Source organism: Sinohyriopsis cumingii, chromosome 11 (assembly GCF_028554795.1).
Source record: "Sinohyriopsis cumingii isolate HCF-2022 chromosome 11, ASM2855479v2, whole genome shotgun sequence".
NCBI lineage: Eukaryota > Metazoa > Mollusca > Bivalvia > Unionida > Unionidae > Sinohyriopsis > Sinohyriopsis cumingii.
This window is the reverse complement of record NC_142971.1, coordinates 22,172,507-22,200,294: the sequence shown is the minus strand read 5'-3', so window position 1 is coordinate 22,200,294 and position 27,788 is coordinate 22,172,507. Positions and strand designations below refer to the sequence as shown.

The window sequence follows — 27,788 nt, the reverse complement described above, 5'->3', positions numbered from 1 at the left end:
ACCAGACAAGTTATGACTGAAGAGTGGAATGTATCTTTTGTACTTACAATTTGGATTGCATTCATTATGTGGTGGACTGCTACATTTTGCCTCTTGCATAGTTATAATCACAAACTTTGTGTTTTTTTCTTACAGATATGGCATATGGGGAAAAAAAATAATGCATCTGAGGTCATATACATATTTGCACAAGATAACAATTATCCATATATACTTGCTTGCAAGTCCATCTGCAAAAACAACATACACACCAATCTGCCATAGTATAATGCACCAGAAGATAAAGGTCCATAGACCAACTGCATAGACCCTGATCTGCCACCATATTATTCAATGGCAGATTTGGGTCTGTCCAATTTTGAAATTGGATTCAACTTATAAGTGAATACATACAGTATAGGTATATTAATTTATTTCCTTCAACACCAATCCTTTAAGAGTCATGGTATTTTACGTTTACAAAGTGTTCATATGAATCACTCTTGATGGGCACTATGATTATCCATGTAAAATAATTATCCATGTAAAATAATCATCCATGTAAAATAATTATCCATGTAAAATAATCATCCATGTAAAATAATTATCCATGTAAAATAACTATCCATGTAAAATAAGGTAAAAATAAATGTTGATCAACATGAAGATGTATTGCAGGTTTGTCTGAAGCAGCTGATGTAAAAAAAGATCCCTTTTTTACCAACCTTTTATTTAGCAGGTAAGTTACATACTTTTAACACTGATCTTGATCAAGGATGTGGACTGACATACTTATGGTTTGACAAACATACAAGCACACATGGCCTAAATGTAGGGTGAAGATGGAGAAATTATAAATTGATATACATACCTATGGATGGATATACATACATACAGACAAAATGACATTAATCCAGGTTGTGGATGGACATAATTATTATTGATATATATACACACACAAAACAAACTAACCTTACTCTAGGGTGGGGATTGATATACTTATGGCTACATGCACACACACACATTGGCCTTAAAATAGGATGTACACTGACACGCTTATGGATGGATATGCATACAAACACAATGACCTTAACATAGGTGTGGATATACCCATTTAAAGTGGGTTAAATTATAAAATGACCATGTCTTATCCACAGAATGCTGCACATATATGAGAGGTCTAGCAAATGCACAGCAGATATTTGCCACCCAGACTCGAAGCATATCTCATTTAACAATGCTCATGTCTTTCTGAGAGATCTTCACCAAAAAAAACCCAAAGGTTTTGTTATCATTATGACATCGAAGCTTTCCCAAAAATTGATAAGGTGATTACACTGCTTGATTTGATACTGTGACGATGAAGTGCTCTTAGAGACATGTCTTCAACAGCAATGCTTCTTTACAACCTTATTTCACTCATACCTTTCAAAATTATTTTGAATTTTGAGTGACTGCAATTATGTCTGTTAATTTTTCAAGATAGAGTAAGCTGTACTGTGAAACTTGTCAATAGCACCACCCCTGGGAAAAGGGAAAACTGACCATTGTACACAAATGACCCATATACACAGGTTCACATTTAAACTTGGTTTTTGAGCAAATAAAATGCACCAGATATTATTTATTTATACATTATTTTTACTATTACTGCTATTATTGCTATTATTATTTTATGCATATATGTTGTTCTCATCAAAATTTATGTAACATACAAGGTTTCTGTATCCTGCTTACTTTATTCTATAATTAAATCATTATGTACACCATAACAAACAATAAATTCACTAATGATGACTGTAAAACAAAGGACTGACTCTTTGGTTGTACAGCTTGCATAAATTAAGCTTAAAAACAGCTGTTTATGCTTCAAAAACAGTATCTGAATTAGCCAATTGCTTAACTGACTGAGATCAAAAGACAGTTCTCTTATGTGAAAGGCCTGTGATGAATAGGGAATCAAAAGAAGTCGTATGTGGCTATTTATGACCCATGAACCAAAACTTCAACTGCCTTCTACAGAGCAGTTTTAAATATTGAAAGACTTGACATTATGAAAAGATATCAACTCATATCTCTTCTCTAAGATAAACGCTGTTTTCTAAATCTGCCATAATTTTCCACTTATGCCTAATAATTTATTGTATCTAAGTTTGCCTGATTCTCATTTCTGATGCAACTATACAACTACATTTTCCAGTGTCCAACAAACAAATTGCTTCATCCCTCTCCCTGAAGACTAAACACTGCTTTGCTTCTGAACCTGACACACTGACACCTTTGAGTTAGATTGACAAGTGACCGAGTACAGTCAGTACAAGTAAAAGATGAAATAATTACACATTAATTCACATAATATGCATTTATCTCAAGAATGCCATGCTCATCAACAAAAAATTAATTGGCATACATCACGCGGTCACTGTTGACATGCTCTAATGACCAATTAAGGTAGGAGAAACTGATGATTAGGAAACATCTGGCTGCTGACCACTGAAAGCAGGTGATAGTTACAGATGGGACATTTATACAGCAAACTGGGTGAGGGGAAATTAGAATGACCATTGTGATCAGCTGACCGTTAGGACAGGTCTGACTGTAAAGGACATGTTTGGCACTTAATGCAGTGTTGCTTTGACATTGGATCACCAAAGTTCCATATATGCACTCAGGTCAATGTCTGCTTGAAAGAACTAATTCAATGGAAGAAACCAGTCTTCTCCACAGCCTGGATTATTAAAAGGAGATAGGTACATAGAACAAAATGTAAGTTTAGACAACAATGAAATTATGAAGAACTAGTTTATTTATAAGTCAAGTTGTCATTATGACTGAAATTATATTATTATTATGATCTCTAAATATGCACTAGCACATGAAGAATTGATCAAGGTAAAGGAAATATAATTGTTGTCTTGTTTGTCTCCCAACACAATTTTAAAAAAAAATCCTCTTTCTTGGTCAAAACTCTGGGGAAGTAGAGTTACTTCCCTTGTTTGATAGAAACCTATGCAACTATTCATCAACAAATCAAACAAGGCTCTAGATGACCAGAGTCCAGTGATGAATCCTTACTGCTGACAGCCAATGTGAAACATAATCCACGTAAAATGGTCCAAGAAATGATTTAGTACAACCCACCAATATCCACCAGTTTGTATCCAAGAAATCCTAGTCATAAACAAGCCTGAAGCTTCTCTCTTGTTCTTTTCTCTGAGTCTCCATTTGCTTAGATATCTCCTCCACTCGTCTGCTCAGCAAGGCTTAAAAGTAAAAACAACATGCTAAACATCAGAAAAAGTAAACAAGCTATAGTTTTCATGAATGTATTGAGACAAAAAAATCTGTAATACATTAACTTTGATAAAAAAGATAGATGTATAGCATGTACTTTGTCAGTCATAGAATTATTAAAAAATTACATTATAGTTAGAAAACATTTTATGAATAAATGCAAATACATAAAATATTTATATACTAAGATTTTAAGTGCATGATCAATTTTTCCACCTTTCCATTTTATAAAAAAGGACAATCAATGAAACAAAAGAAAAATATCTATTCTGTTATAGTAGAATATATTAGAATTCATAGTCTTAGAGACCTATTTGTCCAAAATTTGTTTGCCTTTTTTCATGTCATGATAGAGTAGACAAAAGACAAAATTAAGCAAAAGCCACTTTACATCCTAATTTGCGAGTGGATGAATTTCAAATAGTTCAAATTTCATTGATAATGAGATGTGTTTCAATAAATCCGTTAAAAATGTAATTAAGAAAATATAAAGAAAATGAAAGTGCTAATTTTGTGCATTTGACTTTGTGACCAGCCATGCTGCTTAGGAGAGTTAACCTGTATTAACCATTCAACATCACCAGGCCTGAAACTTCAAAAATATCTTAAGTGAAAAATTTAAACATTTACTCAAAACTACCAAAATCACAGTTTTGCTCAAGTCATAGAGTAGCAAACTTGAAGTTAGTTAACCAAATGAAAATAACCAGGGGTGAAAATTTAAATTATCATTCAGAACCATAACGAGTACCATGAATGGTACATTATGACAATCATCTATGTACATAATTATAATTTTATACAGAAACCATTTCCGTCAAACTGACCTTGACCTTTGCCCTATTACTCCCAAAATCAACAGGCTTTTTATTTATCCTACTTTACAACTTACAATTATGAACAAAGTCTGTGAAACACAACTATAATTAGTGTGCAGAAACCATTTTTTCCACTTGTCCCTGACCTTGACCATTGATCTCTTGACCCCCAAATCATTAGATTTGTTTGATGCTAGTGCAAGCTATCCATAAAGTTTGGCTAAGGTAAATCAGTTATAACTGATTTCTTGTGCAGAAAACATTTTTTATTTTTTTCAGTCCAAGTGACAGTGCCTTTTGACTTTTTGGCTCAAAAATCAATAGGATTCTACCTTACACCAATTGCATGCCATCCACAAAGTCTGGTAACAATAGAGGCTGAAAGAAATAAAGTTACTGTGCAGGAACCATTTTCATTTTTTCATTCAGAATGATCATGACTTTTGACCTTTTCAGCCTAAACTTGATAGGGTTCTTCCTTACCATGGTGAAACCATCAACAAAATTTGGTGAAAGTAGATGGTAAATAATTTGATTTATTGCACAGAAGCCATTTTCCTTGTTTCACAGTGACCTTTACCTGTGAGCTTTTGAGTCTGAAATCAATAGGGTTCTTCCTTACTCCAAGTGCAAGCCATCCAAAGATTAGTAACTGTAGATTGTTGACAAATACTGTTACTGTGTAGAACCAAATTGGAAACAGATGGATGGAAATATGAATGGATAAAAAACATTACATAATATGCTCTACCTTACAGCGGGCATATAAAAAGAACTTAATGGAAAGTTTTTCGTCCACTGCAAGTTAGACAACTTAAAAATGTTATGAATTCAAGGCTAGGATATATTCTGTTAAGTTTCATGAATCAGTCAACAATTACTAGTATCATTGCACTGAGTCAGACAGAAGGAATATCATCTGTGTGAATGCTTTGGAAATATGATCAATATCTAAAGCAAGCATGCCTTCTTTTCCTTAGCAAGAGTCCTTTGAAGGCCTGACACACTATTGGGCCCCAACAAAATTTGAAGGCCTGACACACTATTGGGCCCCAACAAAATTTGAAGGCCTGACACACTATTGGGCCAAAAAAAAATTGAAGGCCTGACACACTATTGGGCCAAAAAATTGGTTGGAACCAACAAGATATGTTTTTTCCATTTGATTTTTGTTTTCAACTGCTGGGTACTGAACATGCAAGACATCCTTGAAAACCTCCAACACAATAATTAACTTCTTTAAAAAATGTTTTTATACACTGAAAATCTCCAACACAATGAATTAACTTCTTTAAAAAAATATTTTAATACATTAAAGTTAACATAATCATAAGACCAGTGCAGTGCAAATATATTTGCCATGAACTTTGACCTTAAAACTGATATAATGCATAGAAAATAAATGAACTTGTGTCAGACTCTATCAAGATATTCCAACATCCAAAGTTTGATTGAATCCATAATTAGTATTTGTTTCAATTATTGTATTCACAAGTCATTATAGTTCATAAGCACAAAACATTACAGTTCAAAAATACAACAAGTTACTGTTCAAATGCCCAACAATTTACAGTTCAAAAGCCCAACAAGTTACAGTTCAAAAGCCCAACAAGTTATAGTTCAAAAGCCCAAAAAGTTATAGTTCAAAAGCCCAACAAGATACAGTTCAAAAGCCCAACATGATACAGTTCAAAAGCCCAACAAGTTATAGCTCAAAAGCCCAACAAGTTATAGTTCAAAAGCCCAACAAGATACAGTTCAAAAGCCCAACAAGATACAGTTCAAAAGCCCAAAAAGTTATAGCTCAAAAGCCCAACAAGTTATAGTTCAAAAGCCCAACAAGATACAGTTCAAAAACCCAAGAAGTTACAGTTCAAAAGCCCAACAAGTTACAGTTCAAAAGCCCAACAAGTTATAGTTCAAAAGCCCAACAAGTTAAAGCAAGGTCAGGTACAAATCCATTCAAACTTGTTTCTCATGTCATTCACACAAGCCTTTACAGATAAACATCAGTTTCAAGACTTTTGGCTTTGAAATCAATCTCAGAGTACTGACTGTCAACTTGTTTGTTATAATTCAACTACTATTTTTGACATAATTTTTGACAACTGGTTCATACAGCCCTGGTGAATTTATTTCTTCTATGGATTATGCAAGATTATTTTTTCATGTAGAAATTAGGTTTCTTCACATATTACTTTGCTCATCACTGTATAAACAGGTCCAACAGAACAGAACAAATCTAAATTTTGAATGAAGTTTTCAAGATATGCATCATGAATACACAAAACAAATGCCTTCCTTCCTGATTTCAACAGTAGGTCAATTTAATAGCACTAAATGATACGGATGCCTATAATTCATTTACAAGTCAATCAGACCAAAATGTGCCAATTAGCATATACATTACTGCTTACCTGAGTTTGAATCAATCCACTGTAAGGAGTCCATATGAGCATTGAGAATCTTTGTAATTTGCTGAATCTGCAAAATTGAATAAATTCTTTAAGCTTCATATACAAAAATTTGGGAAACGCAAATTGTTTGTCACAGAAGTATCTTCATAATTATATTTTTTTCAACACAAAATAAATACTTTTTTTTAATGAACTGCAGATAGAGACTATATAGGAAATTTCAGACATCAACTTTTCACATAAATATTTTTATTTATTAACTTATAGATGGAACAGAAGTTTAACACTTTGTATATTCTGATTCATATTCATAACTTGACACATTAGCTTTTCCATTATAATTCAAATAAATAACTATATTAACAGCCTTTAATTTAAGTCATTTCCCTCTTTCTACAGTGACCTTTTCAAGTGCTGATGAACGGTTGGTTAGTTCATATTTAATGGCAGTTTAGGCACATTACTGACTATCTCATATCAAGGAAGTGGGAGCAAGGTGCCTTTCCAAATTACAGCGAGGCAGTACCCACGCTGGTATTGGCATGTACTGAACTTGCAAACCCTGGGTTACAAGTTCCCTGCTCTATCAAATGAGCTATGATGTCCTTCGATAAATGGAACAGTAATAAATTTGTGACCAATTATATTGACATTCCAAGCATACAAACCTAATATTAATCATACAATAAATAAACAATTATGCCACATTTCTAATATGTAAAGGATGAATTTACCAACAAGGGGCAAAGTGGAAGGTAAACACATACTCAGTTCTCAGAAATGTACCTTTTTGCAGCAATAAAGGTGAAATAAGGAAATTTCAGATATCTTTTCTCTTCACTAAATCAAAGGAAACTAATTATATTTTTAGTGTAGAACTGGTCAAGTGAATAACTTAATTCATGTCCAGTGGCTTACAGGGTCTTGGTTGTCCTGGCCAGAGTTAGATGTGTTGAGATGGTCAATTATTTCCTTCAGGTCCTGTAGCATTCTCTTTAGCTGGGCATCAATGTTCTCGGCCAACTGGTAACTATAACAAAAAGGAAAATGATGAAACTCAGTTTTCTCAAATTAATTTTTTTGCCGATTGAGCTAATTGTTATTAGAGGAGCATTATACATTGTTCTTCATCTGTTCATAGGATGGTGTCTTTTCATGACAATTTTTTGCTCTCTGAATGCTAATTTACATCAATGAGCTTATGTGATCATCAGAAATGAGGTGAACACCATACAGTTGATCATTGTCACGGATGTAAAATTTAATGATTTGGTCCAGAAAGAGCAGTTTTAAATTCTGGTGGTTTAAATTTTAGAGACTGCAAACAAAGGGAGGGACAACTAGTAGTATTTTCTAGCCTAGTATATGCTGAATTCATTGTGACTACACAACACTCCACTCTGTGTGTGTGTGTGTGTTGTTGGGGGGGAGGAAATAGCTTCTTTACCCTTCAGCGAAGGAAGAATCATGAGAAGCAAGCATGCATTATGTCAATGAACTGAAATATTAGTCAATAATAGAACAACCGTTTCAAATTCACCTGGGTTTAAGAACTCAAATACTAATATACTCACTTTTACAAGTCCAACTGCTGCACAGACCCAGAACTACCATTGCAAAATGTTCTGGCAGATCTGGGTCTATGCATTTTGCTAGAAGTAATCAGTACAGCAAACAACATTATGTGATGGCAGATAAAGGTCTATGTGGTTTGGAGAAGGACTTGATTTATAAGCAAGTATCAACTGTACTCTCTGCTCTATCGATAACAAGTTTGATTAAATACTAACTGTTCACAGCTGCCAGCTGAAGTGAGTTCTTTTTACACTGTCCATAGCAGCAGATAAGCTGCTGGAGTCCCTAGAACTCTTCATTTATCATGGGAAACACATTGATTTATTTATTTATTATTTAACCAGTACCAAACATTGGATCCTATTCTACATTTATTTTGAACATTATCTTCAGTCTCTTTCATATCGTTTGCAGAGAACTGAGGCTAAGAACGTAAGCTCATTTAAGAACAATGAGGAATGTTCTATTTGAAGTTCAATCTTAAGATTTTCCAAAATGTTAAAACCTGTGGCCAATTTTCAGCGGATAATAAAGTGAATTTTATTTTCATTATCGTAAACTGGGATCACGAAATTACTGCAATTTCTTGTTTGCTAAAATAATTTGACACAGATACACAGAACATATCTTTCTATGATGACCTAGCTCTTTGACTTACTCAATAAACTGCAAATATTGTAATTAAATGGCAAACAGTTTAATGAAATGACTCAAAGGTATATTCCCATCCTTCATATGTCTTATCTTTGCTACAAATAGATCAAACACTATGTGTTAAATTAAAATCACACAATTAAGATACGAAGAATATACAACAATTCCTCACTATAATGTCCTTCATTATAACATGAAACCTGTATGACAAGATATGTATGGTCATGGATCCCATTTCATTTAATAAAATTATATGCACCATGTACTTCATTAAGAATTATGAGGCAGTCACACTATAAGGCAGTAAACTCTATGGCACCCATGGACAGTATTATAACGAGGGAATACTGTATCATGTACTTCATTATAAGGTGGTCTCACTATAAGACAGTATACTCTACAGTTCCCATGGACAGCAATATAATGAGGGAGTACTGTATCATGTACTTCAGTATAAGGTGGTCTCACTATAAGGCAGTATATTCTGTAACTCCAATGGAAAGTATTAAAAAGAGGGAGAACTGTGGAACATGATGTCTCACCTATTTGTTCTGATATTTTGACTTGCAAAGCTTGAACACATGATATAAATGTTGATCTTGCCACAGATGGAAAAATGTGAAATGACTACATTTTGTGGGATAACAATTGTCATGGCTTTCATATTTTCTGCAAGCAATAAATTTAAAGACCCAACAAAGAGTAATTCTATTGTGAAACTACTCCCCTTTCCTCATGTTGGCTTGGGGATGTAGACTAGTCCCCCATCAAACATGGAGTTTGAGGTGTTGTAAGAGGTGACTCACGAAGGCAACTTTTTTTTTTATAACAACATGATGTTCTATGATACACAGATATGCACTCTTTCTGCATAATATGAAAAATATAAAATTGTAGAAAACACAATTTTCAGACCTATAAATTATTGTCAAGCATTGGGTTTACATAATAATCAAAATCAAACTTTCAGATTTGAAAAGCGCAGACACTGTTTTGAGTTGTATAAATAGTACAAAGGCATAAGGTATACATATTATAACAACCATGGCTGTTATTGTAAAATTTAATGATTCCATGTAAAATGAGGTAGATGAAGATCCACATCCCAGAAAAAAGTTTTGTGAAAAATTGAAATTTTATAGTAAATTATGTTTCTGCAAAAACATAATCACATTAATGTAAGGAATTACTTCTGCTACCTCAGTGTATCCCTTGCAATGAATGACTGAGAGTCAAAAAAAAAACTCAATGTCAGATTTGGGGGTCAGACTGTGTGAAAAAAACAAAAAAAAACTTAGGTATCAAAATTGGGGGTCAAATTAAAATTTTGGGGGTCCCTAAAGCACAACTGAGGGTAAAGGGAAACAATGTACTGGGGAATCCAGCCCTCCCACAAGCTGAAAAATCAAAAATCTTTAGCTGTATAGACTAAGGGAAGTAAATCTTACAGATTACCTCCCATTATCCCACTAGGTGGCTTGACTTGTATCAGATACGGTCAGTTTTAACTCAAGTAATGTCTGAGACAGGATGTGCATATTGCAGGGAGCATAGGGAAGGATTTATAGTAATGTGATTGGGTAAGTATTTCCAGAGAAACATAATTTACTATAAAATTTTCTTTCTCCATCAAATACATTACCCAATCACATTAACATTATGAGAATAGACAAGAGGAGGAGGAAATGCTGAGCATTCAACCTCTACCTAAAAGCAACCTGTTTATATGTAAAACTCTCCTGGTTGACTCAACCGAATATAAGCATATATATATATATATATGTGCAAGGAACTATCCTGTTGACTCTGCACCAATGAATAATTACAGAGAAGGATTTTTCTCAGATGAATACAGCACAAGTTGATAGGTCCTACATGAGGATGTGGCTGTGTCAGGAGTGGTGTGATCTTGTAACTGTATAGGCAGCAACCATGAGACTAACTAGATTCAACTCCATGTTTTGTAAGGCCATGTAAGGATGCTTTCTATCAAATTTAGTCATATTGCATTCAGCAATATTCGCCAACTCATTTTATGGTTTGTCTGTTTATAGTAATGGCAGCCATATCCAATGGTGGATCAGCATCATTTGTACTGGCTTTCAAGGCTTTCAAATCAAGTTTTGTTAAATTTTTATTTAGCAGGCTTTTGAAGTCATTTAAAAGTTGTCTATAATTTTCTGAAGGAAGAACAACATTATTGGTATAAATTTGAAAGGGCTTCATTTAAGGCTGATTTCAGTTATATTTGAGAAGTCATTTGAATTTTTTGTTAAAGTAATGGCAGCTATGTATGATGGCATATTGGCATCATTCAAACAGCTAAAAATAAAATCAGTATATTTTATATTGCATTTTCTGGAAATGAATTGAAAAAATGACTGGATTTTCCATGCAAGTAACCTTTTCAGAACTGCCTGAATTACATCTGAGAGACTGAACTCAATAAACATTTTATTTTCTGTTTAAGATTTAATGCTGCATTCTATTGGAAACATTCTTCACTGGTGAGCAAATCTCTAGAAAATGTCAAGAGAAAAAAAATAAAAACAATCTTCTAAGGGACTACAATAGGATGCAATAAATGCTGATTGGCTCAGATAGTGAAATGTAAAGAAAATTATACCAATAACACCATGCGATACGTATACATACGTGTTTTCCCTCTCCAGATCAGCATGTGGCTGGAAGCTGGAACTGGGTAGCTGCTCCACACTTTTCTCTAGTGGCACCAACAGTTCCTCAAGTTCACGCTGCTGGGAGTGGATGAAGTCCAACTCATGGTCCAGCTTCTGCTGATCGATCTTCACACGCTCCATGTCCTGGTTAAGGGACAGTATCTGGAAAATTGTCAGAGAGGTCTGCTTAGGACATAATAGATTTGCACAGCTTGGTCAGGCGTCTTGACTTCAGAAGAGGAAGGATTTTCAATAACCTGACTTTCCGAATTCAAATGGACAAAAATGACAGCTAGTTAACAAATTTCTTTCTTGTATATTATTATGTGCACATCATCTCAGCACATCAGTCCTTTCACAGTAACATGCTGCATTTCATACTGTCCTTATATCTAGCACAGGAATTTTTAGCCTTTCATTGCTTGGATTGTATTTGTTGCAATCCTCGTGATTGTTGAGATCAAGATGCATCCAAATTTTCTCAAGTGAGCCTGAATTTTCCTCAATGTCTGCCTTAAAGTTTACTGCACTGGGTTCAGATCAAACTTCTGAAGTTTTTAAATGCATATTTCCAAGTTAACAATAGCAGTACATGATATTTCTCGAGTCTCAGGCTCGGCTAACGTGGGTACGTGAGAAAGCCTGCCAGTAGCTTCTCGTGGGTCGGTGGTTCTTCCCGGGGTTTTCCAGGGTTCTTCCTCCACCAATTATACTGGCCGCCATGTATAGCCTATCTTGTGCTTAAAAATGGCGTTAAACCATACAACAACAACAACAACATGATATTTCAATATGCCTAGACTGCCTTACTGAAAAGTTCTTGTTAGAGTCGGCAGGTCTGTCTTCTAAAAGGTTTCCAAGTTTCAGATGAAATATTATCAGGTTAAAAAAAGGTTTAGAATATCAACTTTTTCTCATGTGAGTTGGGTAACTTTGACTCCCTGAGAGAGACACGAAAGTAACTGAAGAGACATTTCCCAAATTGCACTGCTCAGGTTTTCTATGTTGAACATTAAAATAATGTGTGAAATAAAATAAACAAAAGCAAAAGCCTTTAGTCAGTAATTCTTATTTATAGCATATTATTTATTTTAAACTAGCATTGTATGCTATAACCATACCAATAATATGCCATCTCTTTTTTGTCAGTACCATTTTCTTGTAAGAAATAACAGATTAGGTGTTAATGTGGTATAGGGAAATCCCACCAGTGGGATATGAATTTGTATTTGAAACTTGGAAAAGACTTGCCCCTGCCCATGAAGCTTACCCTTGGGTGGAATTTACATTATCATGGATTATATTAGTCTCATCATGCTGTTGCAGGTGAGACAATGCTGACAGTTTGATTTCAGTTTCTTTGGTGGTTTAAATGGCACATCAACACATAACAGGCTTTAGAGTGCTAATGCAATGAGATTAAAATGTCTTGCCCAGAGAAACTTGCCCAGATTCAAATCTGCAACCTTTGGATTGCTTAGCCAATCATGCTAACCACTAAGTGACAATTGTTCCCAAGACAAAAGTGCTAACCTTCTCTCCATTATCCACTAGCAGTCTGTCCCAGGCATTAACTTGTGTGGCCTGCAATAGGAAAACCCTCTCTTGCTCCTCTAAATCCAGCATCCACTTGTTGATCTGCTCCTCAAGTTGTCTGTAGTTCATCTGCTTAGTTGGGGATCCTGATGGGGATCCTGATGTGGCACCAGAAGTTGAAGTTGCAGTGCTAGTAGAAAGGAATGAATATGAACATAGTGTCTTTAAATATAATTGAAATGTTGTCAACTGTGTGATTTGATTTTCAATCATTCATATATGATATCACTTCCTTTTGAAGAAGCCTCTACATAAATATATTACCTCTGTATAAAGAACACCTACTTGTACAGGATAACATTAATAAACCATTAAGTCAACCTCCATAACTGGTTTATATAATGGAAACTTATGCACATGGGAGAACATTAATAAGCCATAAAGTTAATAAGCCATAAAGTTAACCTCTGTAATTTGCCTGTATATCATGGACACTTATTTATACAGGACAACACCAACCATTAAATTAACCTCCATTTAGTTAGCTGCCAATACAATACATATAATGATAAAGATTAAGAGAATCTCTCTGACAAGGGGGACACAAAAAATGTAACCCTGCAACTGAATTTCCTTGTCCTGGTACACCCAATATTTTTTAAATTTAAATTAAATAACCCTGCACTTCGGCAACATAATTGGCATTGATTAGGTACCATTACTGCCTCTCACTCTATAAAGGTCATCATGTTTTGTACTCTGAATAATTATCTAAGCAGAATCCAGCTATATATGCTGCTCTTAAAAAAAGAAAAGAAAAAAAAAATCAAGAACAAAAAGTTATAATTGTTATGTGCTTCAGTACTGCATCATGAGTATCTTGAACAATGTGCTGATATTTTTGTAAACCCATATTGATACAATTATGTTAATGAAGGCAATGGGGAGCATGGTCAAGTCTAAGTAAACAGGTTCACGCATGAGAAAATAGAAACATAAAATCATTTTATATTGCTGCATTAACACATTTAATTGATGAATGTCATGTGAAGATAACAATAAGTAATTCATATTATTTTATACAGACAACTTTTAACTTTCATTGGTTCTAATTTGGAAAAAGTTCTATGGTTGGCAGCGATTTGATAAATTAGACAACTCGGTCTAACAAAGTGTGTAATGAGGTTGAGGAGATTTCTAATTCATGATATTCTTGGAGATTTATACTTTTTGTCCTGGAAATATGGCCATTGTTGTTATTACTAGTACAGTGATAGGCAACATGGAAATTTTCTTGTGGAATAGGATGTGAACTGATGTTGAACCATTCTCATAAGTGCAGGAATTTTCATTTGTTTATAATATTTAATTCAACTGGTGCTAGTCAGAAGTATTTGAAAAATTTTGAAAAATGCAGGTCAGACAAACACATTTCTGGTATTTGCTGGCATTGCAGATACTCTTGAGAGAGTTTGGACTTTTGTTGGTGCTGGCATTGCAGATACTCTTAAGAGAGTTTGGACTTTTGTTGGTGCTGGCATTGCAGATACTCTTAAGAGAGTTTGGACTTTTGTTGTTGCTGGCATTGCAGATACTCTTAAGAGAGTTTGGACTTTTGTTGTTGCTGGCATTGCAGATACTCTTGAGAGAGTTTGGACTTTTGTTGTTGCTGGTATTGCAGATACTCTTAAGAGAGTTTGGACTTTTGTATAGCCAGTGATGTGTATTGCCTGTGTGTCTGAAACAGTGTTTTCTGTTAATAGTTCATTCCACACAGCACTGCAAATTTTTTCCTACCTGTAACTCAGTAAATTTTCAGGTCAACATCACTAAATCTAGCTAAATGTACCTAATTCATTCATACAAAGTATTTAAAAGTAATTAGATACTTTTAGCTACATTCACTGATGTTGACCTAAACAAATTCTAAGGTACAGATAGAATAAATTCACCATGCTTTGTATAGCATAATACCAAATAATTCAACTTTGTGTGCATGTGTCTGTCTCTCTCAAAATGTTTTGTATGGTGTGTTATCAAAGTTGAAGAGACCTTAAGTTGCCTTATGAGTGAATTTATTCTGCTATATATCTGTTGCTGTTGTTTAATTTTATAATAACTCCATCAGGCACAGCAGAAGACAACAGGGGTTCCTTCTTTTTAAAATTAGTTCCTAGTGCATGATTGAGATGACCTGACTGAGATGACCAGCCTGGGATAAGGAAAGTAAAGTTAGCAAAACAGCTAAATTTCTCGTCTCACATGGGTGAGAATTGGCTACACTGTGATATAGGAATGATGATAATATTACAATACAGACTTCTACCTCATCTGCTTATTTTTGTATGCAATGTATATCTTGAAAAGATGGCCTTGCAAGCACAGAGCAAAGTTACTAATACAACCTGAATATATCATGACTGCTTTTCAAATTCTGCATATGGTTTAATTACAAACTTTTGAAGGTCTATGTAATTATTTGACTCTGGAAATATGAAAATATTTCCTAGTGGGAGCCTTGAATACAGCTAAGAGTTTTGTTTATGGTCTCAGCAAAGTTACTTTTTGTGTTCACATTAGATCAACAAAATATCTTTCATACTTGAATGTGTAATAAATATTCACATATAATTTAACATAATCTATACACAGAACTTGATAGCTGGAGACCAGTGACCAGAGCACAGAAAGAGGACAAGTCACTCTTTCTGTTGCCGGGAGAACTCCTGACCACTGAATAACTTCTGTTTAAGCTCCCAGACAATTTCTAAGTACTGAAACAACAGATCTGCATGAGAGGAGATGGGGAGATAATTTTTGTGACCTTTGTACCAGAGGGTAGGTCACAAGTCTGAGATAAGGACGTTGTAAACCTTGTTCACTGTACCCTCATCGAACACTTGACCCAACAGTGATTGTGTGAAGGAGCAATGATGTATCCCAAAATGTCTTTGAATGAATTCACAAAAATCCCAAAGTAATATATTATTTCAAAGTCAATAAGCATTTTAGTAATTCCAATGAATCGTTAATATACATAACACTACACTACATCCTCCTAGGCAAATGGGATTGCTGATCCCTTCTACATAGAGTATAGGAAAGCTCGGGGATTTGAAGCTCTTGCGAGCTCGATAATTTTTTCAAGCTTGAGTAGTACGAAAAATAATTTTTTTATAATTTATTTAAACATCATTCTTGTTAATATAACAGTATTTCAAAAAGACAAGAGCATGCAGAGATTTATCCGATAACTTTGATCGCAATTTTGTACAGAAATTAGTAGCAACTGAAAATGCTCTTTCTGAATCAATTGAAGTCGGTTTGATTGTACTGATGGCATCTGATAATTGCCTCAAATTTTCAGTCAGTTCACCATTACTTTTTGACAAGGAAAATTCTTGGCGTAATTTCTTAAATCGATCGGTTTGAAGAGATCCCTGAGTGCTAGAAGCTTCCAATCAAAATCTAAGTTCATCTTCAAGTGAGAGCTCGTTATGGTTAATTGTTATTTTCTCATCATGTGCTTCTTCATTTGCAATATTTGCCGATGGAAATAGCCGCTTCATCAAATTTGTCGCTAATTCAATAGAAGTTCTGGATGGAACATTATCCAAATGGTGAAGAGAAATCATAAGATCCATAAGTTGTTGATTAACTCTACCGTCTATGTAATAATCAATATTTTCTAAAAGAGTACGACTGATCTCTGTTCCTTGTGCAGACAATGTTTCCCTCATGAAGCTAATAGCAACATAAGCGGTTCTCAGAGAAGCTTTTCTTTCGCTCATAGCATTAAGAGTAACCTCAACCGGTTTCAACGCCAAAACTATGGATTTCAATAATTCTATGTTCAAATTAGTTAAGAGATGCTCAGATCCGATTTCACTCAGCACTTCATTGGTGACATCGTATAATTTAATAAAGATTTCTAGTATTTTTAGCATGGAATTCCATCTAGTTTTGCAGTCGAGGGACAGTTGTTGTTCTTTGTTAAATTTTTCTGAGCTTTTAGCTTTAAACGCATCTGATCGTATGGCTGAGCCTTTGAAAAATTTAACGATTTCTCTCACAGTGTTTATATTTTCCTTCCATGATTCGCTTTGTATCTCAACTTCTTCAGCACTCAATTCATCGTCGCTTTCATCGAAATCATCAGTCTGTCCAGTTTCTTCGTGTGAAAAAACTGAAATTCCTTGACCTGGGCAATTTTCTCTGTAAAAAGTTTTTGTAACACCCAAATGCAATCCGTGATCAAGGCAGGCTTGATACAGAGCGGGCGATTTTTCTCCGAACTTGATCATGACACTTGCTCCATCACTGGCAGAGGCAACAATATCCTGTTTGAATGAGACACCAAAAGAATTAAGATGTTCCTCAACGAGCTCGTTCATTCTTTCAGCATTACAACTTCCGTAAATTCTGACAAGACCAAGATTGATACATTTTGACGAGACCGTATGAAGGTTGATGTTGAGAAATCGATGATTTCCGATACTTGTCCATTCGTCCAATGATATTGAAAATCTCTTTGATTCTGAGAGTTCTTTCTTAATGTCCTGTATGACTTGTTGCTTCACTTTTTCTTCAAAATCGCGAATAAGGGCCAACACCGATCTTTCATCAGCAGGTAGCTTCATTCCTCTTAATGACAGCGACTGACGAATAAATTCTGAATGAGTGATTTTCTGAATTGAGAATCCATCGACTGCAGCGAGTTTCGAGACTATTTCTTCCAGTGAAGTTTTGACAACAAAGTTTTCCATTGTTCTCATTTTCTTTGGCTCTATTTCAGACTCATCCTTGTTGACATCAATATGATGAATGCTAAGCAGATGTCGACGCATTGTTGAAGTGTTTCCTTGTGGACATGAAATTGTCAGCTTACATTCATTGCAAGCTGCGAAATTATCCTTTTCGCGCTTGTTAAAATAAGTCCAAACAGCTGATTTTTTATTTGTTGACATCGCTACTGCTTTAGAAATAAAATATAAGTAAAAATTAACAAACAAAGAGCAGATACAATATGAAAAATCGCTGGTAACACGTTTATGTTGTTTGAACTGTTCAAAAATCAATTTAAAAGAAATCCCTCGGGCGTCAGTTGTGCGCCTACTGCCCCTCCGGCACCACTCATCGTCAGGCCAAACGCTTGAGAAGTTCACCGGTTCTCTCGCTTGCAGAAGTTCAAAAACCTCTTCTCCCCATCAGCCACAATCATAATAGTCGGAATTATTATCTTAGGAGCCCCCAGCAATGACCGTTGCAAGGCAACGACCGCCCACTGGTGGACCAACACATGGGGAAGCGTAGACCGTGTGAATCTGTAAAGCCGCTCATTCCCACAGTCAATTAATTATTGCACGGGTTTATCTGGTCCAATAATATCAAAAAGCGGAGAATTTTTCTAGGCATAAGCTCAAAGCTCGTTGAGCTTCGACCTCAAGCTTCGAGCCCCCGAAAATGCTCCAAAATTATCGAGCCTCGAGCTCGAGCCTAGGCTCGTCCCAAACTCTACTTCTACACTCCCTAGGACAGGTATATCTATGATGACATTGGGGGGGGGGGGAAGGAAGACTCACTTTCTGGAAAGGTGAGTCCCAATTTCCCACAGGGATTAAACAGGATAATTGGTGAAAGAGGGCATGTCAGTCCAATCTCCAACCCAAGTCAGGCAAGTACAACATTACTCCTAATCCTTATAACAAAAAAACAGTTCCACAGGGATACAAAAATGGGAGTAATCCTAAACCTAATCCCTGTTCCAAGACAAAAAATCAAAACGTGGTGACCAGTGCAAGAAGCCTGGTGACTGACGGATGTCTTGTGATCAAAGACTGGTCTACAACAAAGATCTGATGGATGAGCCCACCCTTCCAGGAAGAACACATGTCAACCATGAGAGGGAAACTGCTTGTCCCTAAATGAGAAGCACAACTCACTCTCAGGCACATTCCTTCTAGGGATCCTTGGCCTTTGGACCATCTCCAAACCATGGAAGTCATGGAACAGTTTTGCACTGAGAGGCGTTAACTTCCCCAATGCATGAGGAAATCCAAACCCCTTCTGGGATCATCCAATGATGGGAAGGAAGATGGGACTTCTTCCTCCTTCTGTACATGCTGTGACTTTCCTCAAGTTCTCAATCAGCATCTGTCCAGCTGCAATGAACTGGACATTCCCCTATACATTGTCAACCAAAGCAGGATAGGCGGGTGGGATACCTGTCCCACATAACCTTCCTTTGCCCACTCTTAACCACACCCTATGACACATGGCTTTGAAGAGAATAAAAAATCATTTAAAAAACCAAGATTAAACAAAAAATCCGGAACACAAATAGGGTTGACAACACTCACCCTACCACCAGAACTATGATGGGGGAGTGTAATTTACTGAAGCACCACTTACCAAGAAAGGCACAAACAACATCTTCAAAATTAATAAGAGAAATGAAGAAAACACAAATAAAGCAAGTACGGAGAGATAAAGATTCAATCAATACAAAAGGGTTTGCCTAAAAGACAACTTTGATAAGCAATATACTACATGATTGTATCAAAAGCATGTCAAATGAGAAAAGGTATTTTGTATGCTGTCTATGATTAAGGATTTAGAAAACTCCACAACATCATAGGTCAAGTGGAGATTTTTATATATAGGGGTTGATAAACAAAACATTCATTCCTGTTTTAAGATCAGCCTATGGAATCATTAACAGCTCTGTTCGGGTATAATTTGAGAGGAATTGTTTCTTTAAATTATTCACTGGAATTATAAAGTGCTCATTAACTTTTTAGAGTAAGGTACTACTTTGGGACTATTCATTTAAATATATTCTGGATTGTATCACTGCAGTACATGAGGTCATTCAAGACTATTGGAATTCGTTTGGAACATTCTATACTTTTGAACTTGTGACAGGATATTAAAGATTATTTAGGATTTAATTCATAATACTGGAAGTGCCTCTTAACGTTTCACTTTGTAACTAGAGAAAGTAATTATTGTTTTATTTTACTAAACTTTCTGGTTTTGCTTCTTCTGTTGTAAAGTTTAAGACCTAGAGATGCAACTTCGATAAACATTTATTTTATAAAAGTGTTCTTAATTGAAAGGCTTCACAATTCAAACACATCTGATGTTTGTAAGGGACACAAAAATGTTTGGGATAATTGGGAATTGAATGAACATGTTTGGAGTTGTATAGTAAAATCGGACTTGATACACCACTGTTTAGACAACCACCTGTCATGCAAGACTACATTTTGTACACACTAATAAACTATGTTATATAATGCAATGACCTCTAATGAGACCACATGCCTTGACAGACCAACTTTCTTGAAAGATCACTTGCAAAAGCAGTTCTTCTGTATTGTATTCTGTGCCGATTTTGTAGTAGCAGAACTAAATGCAAAGTAATCATTTCTGCAAATTTTGAGTATGATCGGAGTAAAGTCAAATATGGCCATTTCATTTTGAATTTGCTGATGTTACCTTAAATATCTTCATGATAAACAGATAATCTGGCAATTTGCTTTAATGGATGTATTTAACTGATTTATAATTGATTATGCATTACTAAGGAGATTAGAGAATCAAAACAGGTCAGCGAAACTCATAAAGTCTGGATTCTTAATTAAAACAACTAATGCATAACACTTCCTTTCTGCCATAAAAAGATGGCTGTACATAAATGTCAACATTTGCAGTCCTTATTATCACAGAAGATTGGAAAGAAAATACATAGAAATAGTAAGGCAAACAATTCTTTTATTCTATAATATGAAAATACCTTGTGGTGGCAGCAGAAGTGGTTGAAGGAAGTTTGCTAAGGCTACCAGCCAAACTACTGCCCCCCAATCCAAAACCGGATGTGGCAGAAGTCAGTGCAGCTGTCTGCCCTAGCATTGGTGCTGTTGAAGTGGTAGATGCAAAACTAAATCCTGGTACTGTGGAAGATGAGGCTGCTGTAGTGGTGGTTCCAAAATTAAATCCTGCAGAGGCAGATGTGGACACCTGCGCCTGTGATGCAGTCGATGATATCGGAGCACTAGCTGCCAAACTGCCACCAAGCTTAAAACCACCACTGCCAGTTACTGGGGTGGCTGAAATAGAATTCAAGGATAAGAACACTTTCAATGCAAAGTCATCCCCAGAGAAGTTGGTTTGTGAACCCAAAATTTGGATCCAACTAAGACAAATTCTTTTGGCTTCAATTGCATGTATCATCTCCGATTTTTTGAAAAATCCATAAGATTGAAACTGCATTTTTGATATTAACTTAACTGAAGCATCAGTGTTTTAGGATCAACTAGACATCATAATGTGTTTTAGTGATATGCCATGTCAATATGACCATCCATTCAGGATAAGTATAGATAATATAACTTCAAAGATGGATGCCATGGCAGCCATATTGTATAACTCAAAGGCATTATTTTCTCTTGTTTCAAGCTAAACATCATGAAAAGTCTCTCAGTAAAACTACCACCAGGAGGAATAATGATAACAGATTTTCACGGTGTAGATGTCAGATCAGCACTATGACCATTTAGGACCAACTAGCGATCTCATTAAGACTTTATGTGAAAACCCCACAATAACATAGCCATCCATTCAGAAGGAGTAGTGATAACAATATTTTCAAACTGCCCACCATAGCTATAATGGATGTAAGAACTGTACCATTTTCATCAAGGCTTCATAAGCAGTTTTTAAGTGAAAACCCCATGATGATAGGACCATCCATTCAGGAGGTGTAGCTGTAAGATTTTCAAGATGGCTGCTCAATGTCAGAGGACATGTCTGATGGGCACCATTTTCAACTAAACATTACATTAGGGCCAACTAAACATTACAAAACGTGTATTGAAAATCTCTTGTCAAAATGACCATCCATTCAGGATGAATAGAGACAATATGATTTTTAAGATGAAAGCCATGGTGGCCATATTGGATACTTTAAAGGCACCAGTTTTACTGAGAACTAAATGGAGATTATAAGAAGTTTTTCAGTGAAAACCCAGTGTAAAGAATTCCATCTGGTCAGGAGAAGTAGTGATAAAAAAAACTGTCAGGATGGCCAACATGGTGACCTTAATGGATGTCACTGCTGCATCATTTCCAATCAGAACCTACTAGACTTAAAAAGTTCTGCATGGGTTCGAGTCTTGGATTCAGCCAACGTGGGTATGTGAGAAAGCTTGCCAGTAGCTTCTCGTGGGTCGGTGGTTCTTTCCGGGGTTTTCCCCAAGTTCTTCCTCCACCATTAATACTGGCTGCCATGTATAGCCTATCGTGTGCTGAAAAATGGCGTTAAACCCTACAACAACAACAACAACTTAAAAAGTCTTTCAGGTGGCAGAGCATAGTTACTAAACTGGCCCATGCCAAATTACTTAACTTAAGGCTATCATGTGCCTTTTGCAGCCATTATTGTTTACTAATTAAAGATATGGCTGAACTAGGAAAATGGTTTTGGGCATGTGTTGTTCTTGAAATTGATATAAGGCATGTACTCCTCCCATAGTTACTTTACAGTGTGTAGACAGTGAAATACCAATTGTTGGCTAGGAATAAGAGCTAGTCACCCATAACAGTAAACATGTGTGTTCAGGGCAAGTAGAATATCTAAAAAATGACTTGTATGGCAACTATTCTGAATTGTATCAACCTGTTTAGAACAAAATGTCTTGCAGAATTATTACCTAGGAAAAGAGCTGTGTTTGCACTGTGAGCATCAAAACTGACCATCAGAGATGAAAAATGCAGAGATAAATCTGGGGTCTGGGTGCAATAAACTTCTTTTGATATGAACTGCCATTGATTTTTTAGGTCTGGTTAAATGATTAATATTTGTATGCTTTATTTTAATATAGCTATCCCAAATTATGAAACTTTTTAACCTCACTTGTGTATTTTAAGTTTTATGACTTTTTTAAAACTGGGCAGGAAAGAGAGTGCGACATTAAATTTGTGCATAAAAACTATCCCCTGCACTCTCAGCAGATAAAATCCATGTTGATATAACCATCCATTATGGAGTCGCAGTGATAGAAGATTTTCATATTGGATGTCAGATTGGTAGTTTTTTTTAATAAAATTTATGATTAATTACCATATTTGCCAGCCTATAAAATGACAATATTTTTTACCAGAAAATCTCTGCTTCGTCTTATATTCTGAATCAACTTATATATGGATATTGTTATCCAAATCACTTTATCATATGTCACATAATTTTTCCTATTGCAAAAATTCTCCAAAAGTACAACAACACAAAAGTGTAAAAACATATTTCATTTGGGGGAAGAGATTGTGTATGAAAAATATAGGATTTGAAACAATTACATGATCGTCAGTATTAAAATTAACTTGTATCAGATGCACTTGCACTAAAGCAGCATGCATTGGTAATGTATGTTGTTTGTAATATATGTTGTTTGTAATAGATGTTGTTTAAATTTGATACTGGTGCATTAAAATTAAAAGTTAGAAGATGAATAACCATGACAGAAACAGACACAGTATTCTTACTGCACCTCATGACCAAATAAAAATTATGCCCCAATGAGAGAGAGAGAGAGAGAGAGAGAGAGAGAGATAGAGACAGATATCTTCACGATTGTAAATCTGTATTGTTCATTTATGTGATGACTGACCTTACTCATGTACAAGTGCAGAACCATATTCCATTATCAATTAATACCACTGAGTAAGCAATTCCTTCTAGTTTTAGTTCTCACTTCTACTGTTCATGAACCACTTGGCTTTGTAGTGGTATGTACATGCTAATTCAATATGCTACAACTCTACAGTGTTTCCCTTTATGCACATTTGTGTGTCGTTGTTGTTGTTGTTTTGGGGCTTAACGCCATTTTTCAGCACACGATAGGCTATACATGGCGGCCAGTATTAATGGTGGAGGAAGAACCCGGGAAAACCCTGGAAAGAACCACCGACCCACGAGAAGCTACTGGCAAGCTTTCTCACATACCCACATTGGCTGAATCCTAGACTCGAACCGCCGCAGACAGAGGTGAGATGGCAGTGATCCATAACGGAGAGCGCTTTAGACCACTTGGCCACTCGAGGCCCCACATTTGTGTGTCAGGGATGCACGCTGTAGAAAATTGACACACATTTTGTTGCCATGCATTTTTGTTTATGCAAAGGACTCACATAAATCGATCAGGATTTATTTAATATCCAGTGCTTTGGATGAGGGATGGCATAGTGTATACTTCGAGCATAGGCATAGTCTGGTTCCCTGCGTCACACTCTATTGGGCCATATTTTTTTTTTATCATGAGTGCAAGAAGAAAAATGCTAGGGAATAAATATGGATCTTTGTATCTCTCTTCCCCCTCCCTAAAAAAAAATGTGGAAAACGCATTTTAGCATCAATGATGCAATTTCCCTATTGCTAGTAATCTGAAATAGCATACATTGATAATTTTAATATTTATGAAACTGGAAGTTATTATAGTTTAATTCCACACAGCATTGCAAATTTTATCCTATCTGTAATTCAATACATTTTCAGGTCAGCATCATTATAAGTAGCTAAAAGTAAATAATACATTTAAAATACTGTGTGTGAAACAAATAAGGTACTGTTAGTTACATTTATTGATCAAGACCGGAAAGGTTACTGAGTTACAGATAGGATAAAATTTGTAATGCTGTGAGCAACAAAGTGAAAAAGATGAAGCTGAGGTATTGATCTGGCCACTAGATATATCTTTGAGAAGAATTTGGTGAAAATCCCATGTCAATCTGACCTTCTTTTCAGGTAGAGTAGCAGTAACAGTATTTTCAGGAGGTCTGTCATGGTGGCCATACTAGATGTCTGTCAGTCGTCAGTGTCATTTTGAACCAAATAGTCATGGAGATGAATTTGCTTGTAAGTTTCATGATAATCCTCTCAGTAGTGTAGGTGGAGTAGTGATAACAAACTTGTGCTAAGTAATGCTTGCAGATTTTTTTACAGCAGGGGCTACTTGTAATAAATTAGTTATTTTTATATATTTATGTTCCTTCAATTAAGCTGAAATTTGGCACAGCAGTTCTAAAGAAAATTAAGTACATAATGGTATACATTTCATGCTACATGCAGAAATAAAACTCACCACGAAAGTAAAAACAAATGATTTACTTACCAATTTGATTCTCTTGCCATGAATAATCCATAAAATCCATTATGAATTCACACTGAATAATTAACACTATCAACATATGAAATTGATTCTTTTTTATGTATACAGAAATTCTACTTGTCATCTCTCTTGCAAACTTAAGCTCATGTGAATAATCCATCAGAGTCTGTCAAGTAATAGTCCACCCCCAGTAGCTGATTCTCATGATTTTCAATTCTAACTATTTCCACCCCTACTGAAGCCATTTTTTTACCCCTTGTTCAGCAATGTTCACTATATGTATGGTAAGCTAACATTTTATTGGGCAAACTGCCTGCATAATTAGGAAATGGCTTGAAATCATCCAATGGTTGGTGCTGATTTAAACAATCATGTGGGATACAGGCCTAGACCAACACTGCCACTCAGACTTGGTGCCCAGGATACAAGCTAGGTAAACTGAGCCATATTATCGTGGCACTCAGGAGATGAGGGAGGTAAAGTATGACGAGTTATAGTGGAGGCAGGGGTTAATGAGTTAATGATGTTTCATTTAAAGTTTGCACCATTTTTAATAATGACTGCCACAACTGATGTCAATCAACCTTATTTGTAAAGCTTAAAAGCCTTGATGCCAAGATGACCTCTAGCTGCTGTCAAAAAATACCTACATACCAAGTTTCATCAAAATTGGCTTGTCAGTCCTGGAGATGTCAAAAATAAGTTTTACACCTGGCTGCCAAAAAAGCTATGCTTTGGCTAGGAAAGTTGCTCCAGGCAATTTACGTACAGTCAATAATAAGTAACATTCCTACAAATTTCTAATGAATTTGGCACAGTCTTTCTTGAGTAGTTAAACATCGACTTTCCACCTGATTGCCATGGAAGTCATATCACCATTATGAGAGCCATCCAGGGAACAATTTTGGTGGAACCTTGTGGAAAAAAGATTTTAAAACAAATTACAAACTGTAAGACACATGTAAATTGATACACCTTAGTGAATGACTTACCAAATAATCCAGGTGTGCCAGTAGTTGAACCAGTAACTGCAGTTATTGTTGTTGCAGGTTGTTGTTTCCCCAGAAGGGAGCTGAGGTTGGGGTTTGACATAGTTGCAGAACCTGAAAGAATAGATTATTAGAATTAGGCCAATGGCACTCCATTATATCTTCAAGCTTTCAAGCTATTCCACAATTGTGATGCAACACTGTACATGTCTCTTCATTAGACCTACTTAACATAACAGATGTCTATCAGTAGTTTCCCAAAGTCCAATCCATAATTTTAACCAACTGTCCTCCAAAATTGTACTATACAAATGCTGAAAGCTGGTCTAACATCAGCAGATTTTAAGAAATGTACATAGTGTACATGTAATTTTCTTTAGTGCAATGGATGCTCTAACTGATAGCTAGCCCCTCCCACCCTCCTTTCTACAATAGCAACAGTAGTTTGTATGAACTGGCAGGTGCAATGTCACAATTCTTTGTGAAGCTTTATCTCTATTAAGACTAATTGCTTCAAAAATTACAGATGCACAATTTAGATATTCAAACAACCAATGTACAACTGTTTGCTGAATATATGTATGACATAATCCAATATGAAAAATATGACCATTTGTTATGTCAATTAAAAACTTAACCTTCCAAGAATTTTTACTTAAGGAACAGAATAACAAAATAGGAGATAAAAAATAATGAAATAATCAAAATTTATAATCATGCAAAAAGGCCTTTGAACATCTCTCTTTGAAAGAGTAAATGTTTTGCTAATTGAGAATCTACTCTCATTTACTGACCCAACATAGTTTCTTCTTTATAAGTGAGAAAATATCATGCTTGATGAAAGTGATAGTGTGTTGTCATAACAATATTTATTTACTGTTCATTAACAACCTGACAATAGCCTTTATAATACATAATCATTAAACAATACTGTTAATGAGTACTCTTTCTTAAGTCAATAACTGTAATAAAGCACCATACATGTTTTAAACCGAGTTCAGAAACTAGTTTTCTTATCCAGCAAAAACTGACATCTCAGTACATACTAAAGTGAAGACCATTGACCATTAGTCTATGACTAGTGTATTGTATATTAATGCACAGACGAAGTATAGGGTATTGTATATTAATGCACAGACGGAGTATAGGGTATTGTATATTAATGCACAGACGGAGTATAGGGTTGTGTATATTAATGCACAGATGGAGTATAGGGTATTGTATATTAATGCACAGATGGAGTATAGGGTATTGTATATTAATGCACAAACGGAGTATAGGGTATTGTATATTAATGCACAGACGGAGTATAGGGTATTGTATATTAATGCATCAGGGATTGAGATAGGTATGACTCAGTACCCTAATGCCCCATATGACTTGTCACACCTTGCTGGCAGAGCTAAAGGCTTATCCCCAATGAGATCCTGAAAATGTTCCTGTTCTGTTGTCAACAATCAAAGTGCTATCAGACAGCATGCACAATTCCAATTCTTGGGTGGAAAAATCTCCCATTCCAACTGCATTAGGATTTGGCATTATCTTCTAAATCTTCATATGGGGTTAGGGTGAGGGGGCATCCCCCATGAGACTTGTGAGAGGTTTAACATGGGATGTAGGCTCAGTACCTTATGCTGACAAGAAATAGACATTGCTCCTTTTTTGCCAAAAGTCAGCACTCAGG

The 27,788-nt window shown here is 35.5% G+C and overlaps 1 protein-coding gene across 1 annotated transcript in view; it reads right to left on the bottom strand.

The window, feature by feature from the left end:
* Nucleotides 1–2,762: 2,762 nt before the first annotated feature.
* Nucleotides 2,763–27,788, bottom strand: part of LOC149787755 (uncharacterized) — a 41,539-nt gene continuing 16,513 nt past the window's right edge. Inside the window, exons 5-11 of the mRNA XM_089973948.1 lie at nucleotides 26,108–26,218; nucleotides 20,750–21,062; nucleotides 12,949–13,141; nucleotides 11,393–11,577; nucleotides 7,427–7,538; nucleotides 6,509–6,575; nucleotides 2,763–3,242 (exon numbers count right to left, since the gene is read on the bottom strand). Of these exons, the coding sequence (XP_089830074.1) occupies nucleotides 3,151–3,242; nucleotides 6,509–6,575; nucleotides 7,427–7,538; nucleotides 11,393–11,577; nucleotides 12,949–13,141; nucleotides 20,750–21,062; nucleotides 26,108–26,218 (1,073 nt within the window). The 3' untranslated portion in view covers nucleotides 2,763–3,150. The remainder of the gene's footprint in view (nucleotides 3,243–6,508; nucleotides 6,576–7,426; nucleotides 7,539–11,392; nucleotides 11,578–12,948; nucleotides 13,142–20,749; nucleotides 21,063–26,107; nucleotides 26,219–27,788) is intronic.